Genomic DNA, 17,102 nt, shown 5'->3' with positions numbered 1-17,102 from the left:
AACTGTACTAAAATACAAAGATAGCATGTTAAAAGCGCATTTTAGTTCATATTCATTGTGTCTCAAAATAGCACAGTTGAGTACACTTAGATGATCTTAGGTTTATCTTAAGAAGTACTAAAGGATCATTTTTAGTATATTAAGTACAAAATTAGTTCGAAAAATAGAGCACTTTAAGTACATTATGGACGTGTACTTGTTTTTCACTTGGGCTAAATTTACATTCATAAAACCTGCAGAAACCCTGTTTGAGAACAACACAGAATACTTAATGACTACAGGAAATTGAGTTTGAATAATTACAATTAGCAGTAATAATAGTAAAAGTAATGACCAATAAATTATCTCAGGTTCTTCACATACATCATGATTATTTAAAATCATCTGTGCATTTGAGATGAGTGAATTCACATGTCTGTGTGCATTCTCAACAGAGCTGTGAAAACATTAATTAAACATAAACATTTTTAATTAATTAAAACATTAATGCATGAACCAATGAAACCGATCTAAGACATCCTTGAACAGTTCCTGTCAGGACAATGACTGAAGAAAGTTTTAGGGGCATCAAATAAGCCTTAAAGCAGAGTTGAAGTGCTTTATTAAAAATAGTGGCTGGAAGAAGCTTTTGGTGAGAAACTCATATCAAATTTGAGCTTGAAGGCATGTGAGCATCTCAAGCACCATTCCATCTAATGAGAGTAAAGTGAACTCTGGTCCTCATCTCCGTGCTAAATGTTTGATGCAGACCAGCCTCACCTTGAGGTTCCTCTCTGTGCCAGAGACAGAAGAACTTGTGAAGGTAGAAGGACAAACAGATGATGCTAAACACTGAACAATCCTGCTATTAGCCACATGAGCTCAGGGACTTGAAATGATTTATTGTGGGAGAGCAAGCAGTACTTACAGTATAGGACACACAAATGTCCTGCAGTCCTCAGACTTCACTGCACCAAAGCATCTGTGATATAGATCACTATTACTGCAGATTAATGATCCGATCAAACCTCTAAAAGGCAGTATTAAATTTGAGAGTATGTGGTCCTGCAGCGTTTGTGCACCAAACGAATGAATGATTCCTCAAATCATGTTTCTTGTTCAGGACATCTATGTTGTCACTTTACGAATTGATCCAGAACACCCTAGCAGTTGCCTAGCTGTTACCAAGAAACCACCTGAAATGCTATTTCAACCACCCAGAACACCCTAGCGACATAGCAGTACTTTAGCAACCACCCAAAATCACCCACTACACCTTAGCAACAGATTAGCAATGCCCTGGTAACACCTAGAAGCTGCATGCCAATGCTTTGGCAATCCCCCAGAACACCCTAGCAACTGCATAGCAATAGCCTAGCAGCCATGCTCAAACTACCTGCAACACCCAAGCAATAGCATAGCAACACTCTGGCAACGCTCAAGAACACCCTAGTAACTGTATAGCAAAACCGTAACAACCATGGAAACAGCATGACAGCGACCTGGAGGACCCTAGCATGTGCATAGGAAACCCTAGCAACCTTTGAGTACATTTTAGTAACTGCATAGTAGTATCCTAGCGGTCAAATAAAAACTACTTAAAACGCTTTAGAAATTGAACACCCTTACACGTGAATAGAAACTCCCTTGCAACTGTTGGGTACACCCTAGCACTTGCAAAACATCACTTTGGCAACCTCCAACAACACCATAACAACTCCAGAGCAGCCACATTAAAAGATATCCAAAACTCCTTAGAAACTGTTAAAACGTTCTTGCAACTACATAGCAACTTTCTGGTATCCTCCAGAACACCTAAGCAACTGCATGACAACATGCCAGGAGTCATTCAGAAATGACCTAAAACACCCTTTAAACTACATAGCAACAGTCTTTCAAAAACTCTAGCAACTGGTAGCAGTACCCTTGCAGCCATGTAGAAACTACATAAACAGTCTAGCAGCTGTTAAGAAGACCCTTGTAACGGCATAACAACACTCTGACAAACACCCCAAGAACACCCTAGCAACCAACCCGCAACATTGACAAACACCCCAAGAAAACCATAACGACTGCATAGCAACACTCTTGACAAACACCCCAAGAACACCCTAGCAACCAAACCGCAACATTGACAAACACCCCAAGAAAACCATAACGACTGCATAGCAACACTCTTGACAAACACCCCAAGAACACCCTAGCAACCAAACCGCAACATTGACAAACACCTCAAGAAAACCATAACGACTGCATAGCAACACTCTTGACAAACACCCCAAGAACTATAACAACTGCATAGGAAGACCCTTAATAACTGCATAGCGACATTGCCAAACAACCCAAGAACACCCTAGCAACCACACAGCAACACACCGACAAACACCCAAAGAATACCCTAGGAACTGCACAGCAGCACTCTGACAAACACCTTGAGAACACCTTAACAACTGCATAGCAACACCCCTAATAACTGCATAACGACACTGACAAACACAGACCTGCCAACCTGTACGCATTTTGCGTAGCGGACACGCATTTTGACCTCAAAGTACCCAGGTACAATTTGTCACTTTAAACTACGCAAAAACCTGGTGACGCCTTTGTGCAGCACAAACCAATCAAGCAACAGCAAAGAAAGAGCACTTCGACCAATCAGAGCGCTGGGTTCATTCCCCATCTAGCAAGTGGGATGATTGACAAATGCGTAACCTATCATTAAAAAGAGACTGCAAATAGACAGCAAAACTAAATCCCGTTCGGTCTCGTAGCTTTTTTACTCCCGCCGTCTGATTTCTGAAAAGAGGACAGTACACACGGTGCTTACAACTAAGGGAAACGGGTTGGGGTGGATGTGGAAAGTTACAATATTGAGTTGAGTTAACTTTATCCTCTGGAGTCGACGTGATCGCATTGATATTCTAGACGAACTGTGAACAGAATAAAAGCACACATTCATATTCAGCCAGATCTGCTGCGGTTTATTTGTGTTCATAAAGCTGCACTCACTGAACAGCGTCCTAATATTAGGGCTTTTAGTCCAGAAAAGTGCACGTACTTGGATAAATACTGATATATTTGCACTAGAGCTTCGCCCGTGTCTAATAAACCTTTAAAAAAGTCTTCCCGGACTATTCACATCTGCGTTCAGCTGCTGACAGAGAGTTACCGTGTTTGGGTAACAGCTTCACAAACATGAGACAGTGAGAGTGAGACATTAAATCATTCATTCAAACCACTTTTTCATCATTTTAATATGAACTAAATATATTATAAATACATATTAATTTAAATGTTTAATAATTAAACACTTTTAAATAGACTGCAGCAAAGGTATTTTGTCACACATTATTTTGTTTCGTGGGAGAATCATGATCTCCGTTTGAGACAAAAAAAATTGTGAATCTCAATTTATCCAGAATCGTGCAGCTGTCGTATGTGACTGAGTGCAGACCTTTGGGAAATATCTAACATGAATAACGTTATCCTAACACTACATCATTTTCAAGCTAGTTTGCCTATTCACCTGGCATTTAAGTTGGCAAAGTAGAGTAAAGTTATGTGCTCGGTGACAGAAAATTGTGTGTTCCTTGCAGCTAAAAAAAAAGACATCAGATGAGGACACGGACAGGGAGAGAGAGAGCCGCAGACCTAAAAAGAAACCGAGTCCATGCCTCACAGCAGTTCCTCACAAAATATGAGGATATATCATAACCCCCCCCCCCACCCCCGTTGCCATCACAGAAGTGGTACTCAAAAAATTTTTTGAAGGTTGGCAGGTCTGCAAACACCCCGAGAACACCCTAACAACTGCATAGCAACACTGACACCCCCCCCCCCCCCCCCCCCCCCCCCCCCGAGAACACCCTAACAACTGCATAGCAACACTGATGAACACCTTGAGAACACCCTTACAACCGCACTGCAACACTCAGACAAACACATCAGGACGCATCAGTCGTTATCAGTGTAGAGTTGAGCAGCTCCTGCTCTCCTCTGGTTGTTTTGAGCAGGATGTGTGACTCTCCTGTGTGTCGTTGTGTGGAGGTTCATTCCCCTGATGTTCTGTAATTGAGACACAGGAACACACTCATACTCTGCTGTTCTCCGAATCACAATCCCAGTGTGACGGGTGTTGTGTTCTTCTGTCTGCAGGATGATTACCGCGTCTGTATGGAATATAAGATCATCCAGAGAGACTCTGCTCCCATCTGCCCCGTGGACTCATCCGGCATCTTCACTGCAGAGGTCACTCACTTCACCGGTCAGTATGTGAAGGTACGGAAGCTGCTGTCTGCTGTCCACCTCATCAGAGGCTCAAGAGCACAGCACAGAGCTCCTCATGTGAGCTCCACTGCACAACACACTCACACTTACAGAGTACGGCTGCAGGATACAGGAAAACACTAACAGTGTAATATTTAGGGCCAGATTTAGTAAACTAGGCTGTGTGTCCACCAAAGGATTTTTTCCCGAGGCTGGCGTATTTTTTTTAAATTCTCAATTGGAGTGCTACATTTTTTAAAGGAACACTCCACTTTTTTTGGAAATAGGCTCATTTTACATCTCCCTAAGAGTTAAACAGTTGAGTTTTACCGTTTTTGAATCCATTCAGCCGATCTCCGTGTCTGGCGGTAGCACTTTTAGCTTAGCTTAGCATAGATCATTGAATCGGATTAGACCATTAGCATCTCGCTCAAAAATGACCAAAGAGTTTCGATAATTTTCCTATTTAAAACTTGACACTTCTGTAGTTTCATCGTGTACTAAGGCCGACGGAAAATGAAAAGTTGTGATTTTCTAGACCGATATGGCTAGGAACTATACTCTCATTCCGGCGTAATGCTGCCGTACCATGGATGCAGCAGGCACAATGATATTATGCAGCGCCTGAAAGTAGTCCCCAGCTATATCATAGGCTACTGAGCTGGGGACTATTTCAGGCACTGCGTAATATCCCTGCGCCTGCTGCATCCATGATACGGCAGCAAAGTTCCTTGATTATTATGCTGGAACGAGAGTATAGTTCCTAGCCATATCAGCCTAGAAAATCACAACTTTTCATTTTCTGTTGGTCTTAGTACACGATATTGTGTTTTTGAAACAAAGCCACAGCAAAACAGATGCATGTCTCCAAGCAACACACAGCGTTACTGAATGAATCTTCATTTTTGAACAAATTGGTTGGGTGTATAATTCAATGACTCATTCATGAAGAGAGTCACTTGCTGCTTTTCTTCATTTCCTTAGCTCAATTTTTCAAAGAAAACTCACTCTTTTCACAATGCAATCAACAACCAGTTTTTGTTGTTGGTAAATAGCCATTTCACTCAAAAATATAATAGAAAACAAATGTTGCAGCTTTGGTTACATGCTGACTTTAAGACAAATGCTAGTGGTGCTGAGCTGCTGTCGAAGTCATCTCTGCTGGTGAACTGTACAGCTGATGAGACTCGTGTGTGTGTGTGTGTGTGTGTGTGTGTTCAGCACTCAGAGCAGCAGTTGAACCCCACACAAATGAAGATGTACTTTAAGGGAACTTCTTGTCTCCAGTGTGGAGGTGTGATGGGTGACTATGGGAGTGCTGATGTCAGCGCTTTAGGCCAGTGGCAGAGCACTGCCAGAGAAACTCCGTTCTGTTTCCTGAGAATAGCTTTCATCATAGTCCTGCTCTGTCATTTTATATTTCGGCACTCATAGTTAGGATCTCTTTACCTAAGCGCTCATTAGTGCTCTCGCAGCGCTCACACGGTCCACCTGTGTCTTTGAATTAGAGCCGACAGAGACAGACTCCCTGACAGTTCATGCATTTACTTTGGAAATATTGAATCAGGGTGTAAATTACCAGTGGGTTTGCAAATTAAGATTTAAACCCCATCAGTTTGGGGGTCTGAAAAACTATGTTGGCTATGCAAAACAATAGTTCACCCAGAAATTCTGTCATCATTTACTCTCTCGTGTCAAGTCAGTGCTGTCAACAGGGCCACCGACACAATAAGTAAAAAAAAAATATATATATATTTCACATACATTCAAATTTTGAAGACATTGTTTCAGCACAGTAGGGTGCAACAAATAATTATAAACCCTGCAACACACTGTTTTATTGTTTATTCCAAAACACAAACCTGGATGTTAATAGAAGTCTGTTTTATTTTGTAGTCCATAACATTCAAATTTTTCCAGTTCCAGTGCAGATTTTACATGATTTACATTTAGTCATTTAGCAAACGCTTTTATTCAAAGTGACTTACAAATGAATAATTTTCAGGTTTTTTTATTTTGCTCTTTGTTTTTGTATTTTAGAGAACATATCCTCTACGTTTAGTCATTAAATAATAAATTGAATAAATGCAACACAAATTTTAGATACAAGTGAAGTGTCACAGATCTTGATTCTGAGACGGCAGCAAATGCTAATGGTCTAAATAACATAAAATTAAGTAAACTGTCTGTAATGAATTAAGAACTATTTAGCAAATTATAAGCAATAGCACAAATAAATACAATAAAACTATATTCATTCAAATAAACCTTTACGTTTTAACAGGTTACGTTTTCAGATAGGTCTAACAGTAGTAGGCAAGTAAGAAATGCAGAAATTCAATACATTTATTTATTTTAATCAAATAAATGTAAATAAAATTAAAATTGTAATTATTATTATAATTAAAATTACATAATTTTTTTACTCACAAGTGATGAAACTTACAAGAGAGCTAATTTTGGTATTTTTGTGAATTAAAATATTTGTAGAATTTAGATTGATAAAATGAAGCTGTTGTTCAGTAGTGACGAGCTAGTGTGAGCAGTGAATAGTTTATTAATAGTGACTGATTTGGCCGGTAACAAAGTGTGCTAACAGGGTTGAATGGTGGAGCCTGATGGATACAGCTTGCATCTCAGTTTGTATGAAGATTCATACAAACTGAGATTCATACAAACTTTTATAATTGGCAAATAATTACAATTACGTAATACAGACATTTTCTTAAATTGCCTACTTAAGCTATTATCTAACATAACTAATAGATCTTGTGCTTCAAATGCTTTTAAGAGTTGTCATGGGACTTCAGCGTGATTGTGCTGGTTTAATGACAGTTGGACGAAGAGCAACGCTGCTGATGATAAATGAGCGCTGAGTCTTGTAAACACTGGTGCAGTGTCATGCAGGACCTTGCAGGTTAAAGTTTTCTCCCGGAGGAATATGGATAACCTTCATAAGGCCTCACAGGTTAAGAAACGTTTCTAAAATCGATTATGCATGAGACAGGAAGCCAATTCAGCCCGCTCTGCTGGACACGTTTCCATTAAAGTGAATTAATATGACTTTTGTTGAAAGGCAGTCAATGAAAAGTGCAGCCAACAGCATGAGCGCAGGGATGTGACCGACCCCGAAGAAACCAAACGCTTCTTACATTTCTATAACTCCAGCGCTCCGGATGAAGCCGTAAAGCCAGGCCTGTATCTGCAGCGGGGCTCGACGCCAGCTCTGCTGTCACAGACGTGCTTTAGTCTTTAATAGTTACGCACTGTCTGCTTTTATTCGCCGCATACTCTGAGATTGTGTTCTGTCTGTCCTCGATGCTTTCAGGATGCAGACAAAAACATAATCAAGTGGCTGAAGGAGAATGGGCGTCTGGTGAGCTCCAGCTCGTTCAAGCACAGCTACCCTTTCTGCTGGAGGTGAGTGCAGACTGCTTTCATTTACTCTGCTGTAATGTGCCATCACACTTCCCACTGCTCTGACAATATTTGCAGGTAAAACCCAGTCATTTCGATTGAATTTGAGCACAATTTGTTAAAGGTAAAACAATATTCATAACCTATAATAAACCTGGCATTGTATATTATGAATATTGTTGGCTCTTTGACGATTTGCTTATGCTTCTGTTTTCTAAGTAATTTTGGAGAAAAGCGTCGGCTAAATGCAGAAATGTAATTGAAATGCATGCAATCTGAAATTTTGTGTCAGGCTGAAAGATTTTCAGATTTTTGCGTTGCGTTATCCATAGGAAGCTGTTGTTTTATTCCATCGCCTCGTCGCGTCTGAAATTTGTTTCATTTTTTCGCACTCGGTGTGGAAATCTTTACTCTGCTCACAGCACCTTAGACACAGCTAAACAAACTATAAACTATGTACTGCTCTCCTTTTTTTAATAAAATCACATAAGAGCTTCCACTTTGTGTTAGTGAGTTCATTATTATCGTTTGGTGAAAAATGGAAATAAATCCTTGATTTTTAAAGTATTTTACTAATTCATTTACTCGACTACCATGCTCAAAAAAAATCACTTAAAGGGGTCATATGATGCTTTTTTAAAGATCATTATTTTGTGTATTTGGTGTAACAGAATATGTTGACATGCTTTAATGTTCAAAAAACACATTATTTTTCAAATACTGTACATTATTGTAGGTCCTCTATGCCCCGCCTCTCTCAAACGCTTCGTTTTCTACAAAGTCCCTCCTTCCAACAAGCACAGTCTGCTCTGATTGGCCAGCTGACACAGTGCATTGTGATTGGCTGAACACCACAAGCACTCATCAGAAATGTAACACCCCTTTCCATAATCACAAGCTTCAGCTTTCAAAATAAAAGTAAAGACAGTAAATAATGTCCTTAGTTTTACCATCAATTCAAGCTCGAAAGGAGAACAGAGTCGTGACAGACACAGAGATGATGGTCGTATGTGTTTTCACGCAAGCCGCGATGTGAACCTGTCTCTTTCTCACACACATACACACACGACGCGCAAAACATATTTGCAGTCACTGATTCAGAAGCACCAGATTGTCATAACAAAGTCAAAATTACCTCCTAGGAGTTCATGAAACGGTCGTCCATAAACTGCGTTGCTGTTCTGTTGTAAGTAATCTTAATGATTCCTAAATGCATCATCTGAAGGCCAAATAAAGTGCTTTTGCTTTCACCTAGAAACACACAGCGTCTCCCTGACATGGCTTCATCAGCACTACTGCGGTTACTGACACCACGCTTCTTTATTTGCTTGAACATTTGGGCGGTGTTACGCAAATATTTCCACATCGTGACGTAGACATGTGGGGGCGTGTTTGAACAAGCCGTTTTAGGAGGGCTTTAGTCTTTACAACTTCAGGGATCTCATCTATGCAAAATCAGTTTGTAGCACTCCAAAAGAGAAAGGAAAACTTGAAATCACATCATATGACCCCTTTAACATTTACAGGGGTTGGACAAAATAACGTGAACAACCATTATTATTATAATAGCGTAAATGTGTATATATTATGTATATATAATGGCGTAAATAACGTATTTCTGTCGGCTACAGTGAAAAAACAAACATTGCGATTTATCTTTTATTGATCTTGTCATTGTCTTTTGTTTCTCTAGGTTGTGTATCAGTGTATCATAAGTTGTGTTCAGCAGTGGTTAGTACAAGCTTTTGGTGAAAGGCTGACTTGTTAGGCTTCTAAAAATGGCCAATCTTGGCCCATTTAGCAGGAGCATCTGTAATCTTAAAAGCACAATGTATTGGTGTTTTAAGAACAACAGTCTTTACGATGATGACTGCGTAGACAAAGCATTGCTTGAAGACTTCGTTAGTGAAACAGGAGAGTGGGCAAAAACTGAAAGTGATTGAGGATCATTGAACACTAACGAGGATTGCATTCAAACAACAGAGATCTACTGGCAAAAAATAATAAAATTAAAAAACTTGCCACAGAGAGCTTGACACAACCAGCTGCTCTCCACCAACATCTCTGAAGCAGCTGGTAAATGTTCTAGATATGCTCCTAAACTCTAACTCGGTGTCATAACATCTCACGACTCCATGTAAATATCACTATATCAATAAGCTATTCATAATTTGTTCTAACTCGTATTGCTGCTATTTAAATACCCTGTACAACTTTTTTTGCACATTCCTCTTAAGTCAACAAACATACTGACCTGCACATTTATATTTATATTTTTATATTTTTATTTTATTTTATTCTTTTTATTTTTTCTACTTTTCTTTTTCTTAATATTTATGTACATTCGCTGTCCTTGGAGCGGACCTGACCTACATTTCACTGCTGGTTATAGTCTGTATAATTGTGTATGTGACAAATAAAATATTGAATCTTGAGATGAGATTAAACTGTCAGGTTGTAAGCTGTATTAAAGACTAATGGTGGTAAAACACCATGATAAAGAATTATTGGTGAATTATCCCCTGTCCATCAGAAATTCAGAGAACATGACTACTGCCAAAGGCTGAATTTAGTTTTCCTTTATCAACCAACCCAAAAGGCTTTCCAAAACGGTGGCGGTCACATCTCTGTGACCTCTGCTGGACGGGGCAGAGTTCAGTCGATACAGTGGCCTGTAGAGAGGGGTCGTGGGGCAGGAACATTAGCGTACGGTGCTCAATATCTAGCTTGCTGTTTCATCAGTTCACCCGAGCGTGAGTGAGCCGGCAGAGGTCACAGCGGCGCTGCGCAAACCTCCAGCCTCATTAACCCCTCTGACGAACAGAAATTCATGTAACGCTTACGCCATCAATAAATCACTCTCCTATGGACTCTCATGAGCTCTGCCCGTCCCGGCGCTGCTGAGGACCAGCATTATGGATACTGAAGGGGTTTGTCAGTGTAAAGGCGCAGCAGATACTGATGGTCGATCAGGAGAGATTGAGAATGCTAATGCTGAGGCTTACGGAGGTCAGACATGCTCCTCATCTGTAATCATAGACCGCAGCGTCAGTGTGCTACCAACAAACCACAACATGGACAACAAACCAGCAGAGAGGGCCGGACTGGTTCACTTCTTTCTCCTTTCGCATCGCTTTAGTTCCAGAACTAAAAGTACAGTACTAAAGTACTGGGACGATTTTGCACCAACTGTTTCCCAATACCATTTAAAGGGTTGCATTTGCACCGACAGTGGGTACTAGGAAGTGACGTAAGATGGTCGACAGCAACGTCATTTGTGCGCGGCGTTCAACCACGAAAACAAAGAACAACGTTAACAACAGGAGGATGGAGGACGCTGTGATCGGAGCTGTTTTTGTTGTGTCTCGCGGGTTTTCACAATAACGGACATGGAATGTTTACACAGTATATATTTACACATCGTTTTAAATCATGGCGAGTGAGGGCGTTTTCGTACGCGTTTAGCCAATCAGCGTACACTTACGTCACGATAGTTCCTATGGAGCTGTTTTAGACCCTGCTCTGAAGTAGGAGATAATTTAGTTCCTCCAAACGGAGTTCCTAGTACCTAGTTCCCGCGGTGCGAACACGCCAAAAAGTGGGTAGTTCCACAATTAGTTTGGGTATTATGAAAGGGTTCCTGCGGTGCGAAAGGCCTAATGTCAACTAACATATGATGCTTTCATCTGGTTCTCATTGGTTATCTGGTTTGTGTAATACAACCTCTGACTCGAGGGAAAAGACAAATAATCAATTAAAAGCGGTTCATTGCATTAAAGGAACACGGCACTATTTTTGGAAATCGGCTCATTTTACAACTCCCCAAGAGTTAAACAGTAGAGTTTTACCGTTTTCAAATCCATTCAGTCGATCTCCAGGTCTGGTGGTAGCACTTTTAGCGTAGCTTAGCATAGATAATTGAATCAGATTAGACCATTAGCATCTTGCTCAAAAATGACCAAAGAGTTTGGATATTATTCCTATTTAAAACTTGACTCTTCTGTAGTTACCAGGATTTCCGTATTTTCCGACCTCAGAGGGGCGACCCATGGGATTCGCGTAGATCCGACCTTTTTTTTGTTTTTGTTTGTTTGTTTTTTTGAGGGGGGGGGGGGGGTTGAATTCATGCAAATGGACTTAAGCTATTACCTAAATAAACTGCGAAAAGCTTGTTTTCTAACACATCATGGACAGATTGGTCTTGAGAGCGCTGCACAAATGATTCACAGCGTCAAACGAGAGTAGAATCGCATCAGCGCTGAGACGGGTGACTGGACCCGCTGATTTTTTATGAATGGCGGCGAGAAATGCTAGTGCTGTCATACAATTCACAACAGTTGTGATGTAATTATATAATGGTCTGTCATTATATAGTCTAAAATTTGTAATGTTTCACAATATTGTTGTTTTTTGTTTGTCTTTTACTTTATTTTGATCAAATATTTAGCTCTTTTGTTGGTTTTGATTGCTTATGTCCTCGTTTGTAAGTCGCTTTGGATAAAAGCGTCTGCTAAATGACTAAATAAAATAAATAAATTCAACCTTGATGAGCAGAAGATATTTATTTCAAAATCATTAATTGTAAGGTTTCTGTACTTTTGGCAGGGGCTTTAATAATAATAACTATTCTATATTTTTTACTATAATATATTATAGTACTTTATTATATTGTTATCATGATCATTAAATGCTGCTTTTTCTTTTTTACAGGACAATAGTATGTATTATTACAATATAAGATATATCTTTTAATGTGCTAAAATGTTTTTAATCATAAGTGCTGAGGGCGTGGTCAGATTTTCCTTCTTTTTTGTCTCTAGCGAATCACGTGCCTGAGTTACATCGTGTGCTAGGACCAACAGAAAATGAAAAGTTGTGATTTTCTAGGCCGATATGGCTAGGAACTATACTCTCGTTCCGGCGTAATAATCAAGGAACTCTGCTGCCGTACCGTGGGTGCTGCAGGCGCAGGGATATTACGCAGTGCCTTCCTAGCCACATCGCACTAGAAAATCACAACTTTTCATTTTTAAGTCTTAAATGGGAAAAATATTGAAACTCTTTGGTCATTTTTGAGCGAGATGCTAACAGTCTAATCTGGTTCAATGATCTATGCTAAGATGCAGCTAAAAGTGCTACCGCCAGACCAGATAGTCAAAAATCATTCTATTTTCTAAATAATCTTTAGGTGCTAGTAGAAAGTTGGGATGCATTAATCTGGTACATGGGTTTGGTGTTGATGCTGGTAGTGAAGTATGAACCGATTGGCTGTGCGCTAGTCATGGTCATTACTGAACAGTGCTCAAAATATAAACAAATGCAAGAGAAGGTCACAAGTAACTATTGTTTACCAACAAACAGCTCACAATTTTTCCTCTGTTAATTTTTTTCCATAGGCATTTAGGTAATGAATCTAATTACAAACTGCCATTGGCCACAAACAAACAAATGTATGCAAATAGAAAAAAAGTAGTCAAAGACTGTTCTTTAGGCTTTCATGAAAACACTCAAGCATTGCGAGTGAAGTAATTGAATCAGCAACCAGTTGTTTCGTTTGCATAGTCATTAATTACTTATATTAAATACAATAGTTTATTTTGTATTTCGGAAGATATTCAAAGAGCTCAAGTAATTTATCATACGAGTGCCATCCTGCATTCATAATACAGTATTTACAGATTTTAATGATTTTACTTTTAAAATGATTAATCACAGGGGTTTCTTCATTATTACTGAAACAGTCTCTCTATGGAGCAAAATGACTGATTTTTAATTCACTTTGCAAACAATCGTACTCCCTTCCCATCTGCCGTTGATTGGTGGTCCTGCCATATGATGCTGGCACAGGAGATAGTACTGTAACATTATAAAAGTTCATCTTGAAATATTGAAAGCCTTTCTTTGGCAGGTCGGACACGCCGCTGATCTATAAAGCAGTGCCCAGCTGGTTTGTGAGAGTGGAGCACATGGTGGAGAAGCTTCTGGACAACAACAGCAAATGCTACTGGTACAGTACATCTCTACACCTGTATGTGACCTGCATGTCTACGGCTCTTGTGTAATGCATGACTGGACAAACTCTCATTGAAGTTCAGCTGGTGTTTTCTAATGCATTTTAATGGGATCTTCAGTCTGTGGATGATGTGTGATATGGTGCATAGCAAGAGCTTTGTTTCTCAGATGCAGTTTCAAAGTCATTTGAGTTCGTTTCGAGTGACTCTTTCTTAAATTCCTTGTGCAAGATCTGATTTGAGGTATGTGCTCTGAAGGTTTTGTTCTGACTTTGTTTTGAATTTCATGGTCTTCAGTTTCTGTATAATTTCCACCATTTTGCATTTTCTGAAAATGCTACTTTTGCACACTCATGCCCTGATCAGAATCCCACAGAATGTTTTCCAGGTTTCATCTACAGTTTGACTTGACAGAAAGCTTTTCAAAGAGTTTCTGTCTGTCGCATCTTTTGCAGAAAGGACCCTCAGATTCACGTTGACTAATTAGCCTGTATCTCATGAACACAAAGTTTTGTCTACATGACACTTGGTACACTTTCAGGACAGGATGTTTTGAGGATACGCACCAAGTTTCATCCAGTTCTGCCTATAGAGGGCACTACAACTGAAATGTGTTTGTAACTCAGCAAATGTTTGAAGAAGGTAGGAAATTCACCACATGCAGATGACAGCTGCGGTCATTCTTGCATCCTAAAAATTCCCACTTGCAATTTTAAAAAAAGTGCTTTTGCAGAAGTGTCATTATTAATGTATGCACATAATCTCCAGCCTCCTGCGTGACACAGCAACTAGACGGGCCATGTTTAAGTGTATGTGGGCAGCTGCCCAGCGCTCTACAGAGATGATGTCTGTGGTCACAGCACAGGTGTTTGGCAGCATATGCAGGGCGGATCTGCTGTAATGTGACTCTCAGATGAATCACCTGCAGGACACAGACACACACCGCTCCTGAGTCACTCTACTGCACTAGAATGCACATGAAATGCAGAAAAGGGCATGTTTGTGTTCCAGATAATGGCTGAAGAGTTCAGCAAGGTGCTTTGGTAACGCCATCGTAAAATCACACAATTCTGTGTCATTTTTGCAGTGTAAAGTAAAGATAGCTGTGCTGTTCTGTGTCCAGATCCGATGGGTCAGGGTAGGGCTGGGCAATAAATCGATAGCGATAATTATCGTGATATAATTTTTCTCGAACGATATGACTATTTCGATAAATGTTCGTTTTAATGTTTATGCACCAAAAGCGGAACAAAATAGCAATACTCATTTGAACCTCAGAGCATTTATTTGTTCAAAGTCAAACGGCAGCAGTCGTGAGCTCACTAAAACACGTTACTCGCTGATGAGTTTTGGTCACGCGACACTAAACAGCGGTCCAGTGTGAAGCGCTTGAGTTCAGCGAAGAACAGAAATAATGCAGAAATGTAAACTAGTTTAAAGCCAGACGAGAGCGCTGGAGAACACTGAGCGCAACGATACAGTCAGAAGACCTTAAATCTACAAATCATCATCATTACCATGGATTTACTGTAGTAACACTAACTGCATCATGGTATTGTGGCAAACGTGGTATATTCATATTGAATTTTATTATAGGAGTAATGGAATGTAGCCTAATTAAAGTGTTTGTTTGTGATCAAGCTATAGCATGTGTGCATTTATACTAAATGTATTTAGGCTAACTACTGTTTTCATACAAATACCTAAAAACCATATAGTTATATTTTTTACCATGGTATTAAGATGCTATATGTGTGGTTTTTATCATGATTTAAATGTATGCTACTATGGAAGACCAATGGTTAATAAAAATAAATAAATAAAAAAACTCGGTGAGGATAATTAAACTCCTCAGCATATAAAAATGAGGTTGCTACAATTTTTACAGATGTTACTGATTTTGATAATGAACAAAAATGTGCATCTGCATCCTAACTCAAGCTACTACTATCAAGTGTTCAAAAGAGTATTAATATTAATGGGCAACACAAACCTGTTTCTTGAACCATATCACTCATCAGAACATGCAGAAACTGAGAAATTAATTTTTGTATCAAGATATTTATTTTGTTAAATAAAATTAGTGATCTGGATTCTACCACTTTCACTTTGAAGCAAAAATCTGTCTTTAATCTTGAAAGATATCGACTTTTTTTTTTATCGACAAATAAAAAAGATCTCATATTTTTTTTGGCCCTAGGTCAGGGTGGGTCTGACTGTCAGCGACTCTGTCTCTGGAGGGGTTTCTGTGGTTTGTGTAATTGCACTGTTCAGGTTAATGTCTATGTTTGAGATTGTGGAGCTAAATCTGCACTCTTATATACTGCTGGAGCTGCTTCGAAGCCAATTTATCATAAAGCTCTGAAAATCTCATGAGAGCATCATAATAGCCATCCATGTGATAGTCATTCTTCACTGGAAATCATGACATCTGCTCTGCGTCGTCTCTGTACCCTCATGAGAGAGGTAGAGATGTTCTTTTCAGTCAGATCTGTTAAATGAATCCGTTCATAGAATCCATTCGATCACTCTCATAACAGCCCACTCAAGGGTGGGATTATCGGTGAATAACAACTTCAATTGCAGTCCATGAGCACTTTCATGGTACTTTTATGGAAATGATGTCCTTTTTTATGCTTGAAAGCTTCAGTCTTCATTCATTGTGATTGCATTAAAAGTCATATGAAGTCAAACGTGCTTCATGAAGATAACAGAAGAGTAAATGATACAATTAACATGTGGTGAATTATTCCTTTAACCATTATTTCACCAAGGATGCTTTATTTTTTAAATCAGTCCCAAGAAGCTGTACAGCCTGAAGTTCATTATTTTTGACCTCACGTTCACAATTTAAAGCGCATTTCTGTTTATTATAGAGCTGTGGATGATGTTCTGTGCATTCAGCCTTAAATTCTACATTTAGTTCAGAGATGAGAGAGCATAAGAGAAGAGAAAGATCATTAAATTGATATATCGGGTGCTGAGATGGAACTTAAATAGAAGTGCCTCTTCCTGATGAGAATTGATGAAGTCGGTGGTGTTCTGATGAAAGCTCGCTGCAGAAGCAGACACTCTTTCTCAGCTGTGTCTTGAGGAGGGCAGCAGGACGACGCCCAGGAGGACATTTAACCTTCCTTTAGTGAGGAATGGATTATTTTAAATTATTATTATATATATTTTTTTGTGTCCAAGCAGAAAGAGCATAACAGGAAATACAGACCTGTCTGTATACCAAATCTGTCCAACCTAGTGTGCCATGAAATCGATTAGTTTTGGTGCGATAGTAGCAATATTTTGATGATTTTTCAAATACATATTATTCCTGGTGTGCATAAATGTATTTTAATTAAACATAACTATTATAATGTAGTCTTACTTGTGAAATGATTTGTGGTCCAGGGGTAACCTACCAAACTAGAGAGAAACGGC

At 39.4% G+C, this 17,102-nt stretch overlaps 1 protein-coding gene across 2 annotated transcripts in view; it reads left to right on the top strand.

The window, feature by feature from the left end:
* Positions 1 to 17,102, top strand: part of LOC306856694 (isoleucine--tRNA ligase, cytoplasmic-like) — an 83,594-nt gene that overhangs the window by 25,799 nt on the left and 40,693 nt on the right. For both annotated transcript variants that reach the window (XM_079396095.1, XM_079396094.1), the window contains exons 11-13: positions 4,135 to 4,257; positions 7,574 to 7,665; positions 13,571 to 13,669. In XM_079396095.1, coding sequence (XP_079252221.1) covers positions 4,135 to 4,257; positions 7,574 to 7,665; positions 13,571 to 13,669 — 314 coding nt within the window. The remainder of the gene's footprint in view (positions 1 to 4,134; positions 4,258 to 7,573; positions 7,666 to 13,570; positions 13,670 to 17,102) is intronic.

Source organism: Barbus barbus, assembly GCF_936440315.1.
Source record: "Barbus barbus genome assembly, chromosome: 37".
NCBI lineage: Eukaryota > Metazoa > Chordata > Actinopteri > Cypriniformes > Cyprinidae > Barbus > Barbus barbus.
The sequence above is the reverse complement of the archived record's forward strand: the minus strand, read 5'-3'. Positions and strand labels throughout refer to the sequence as shown.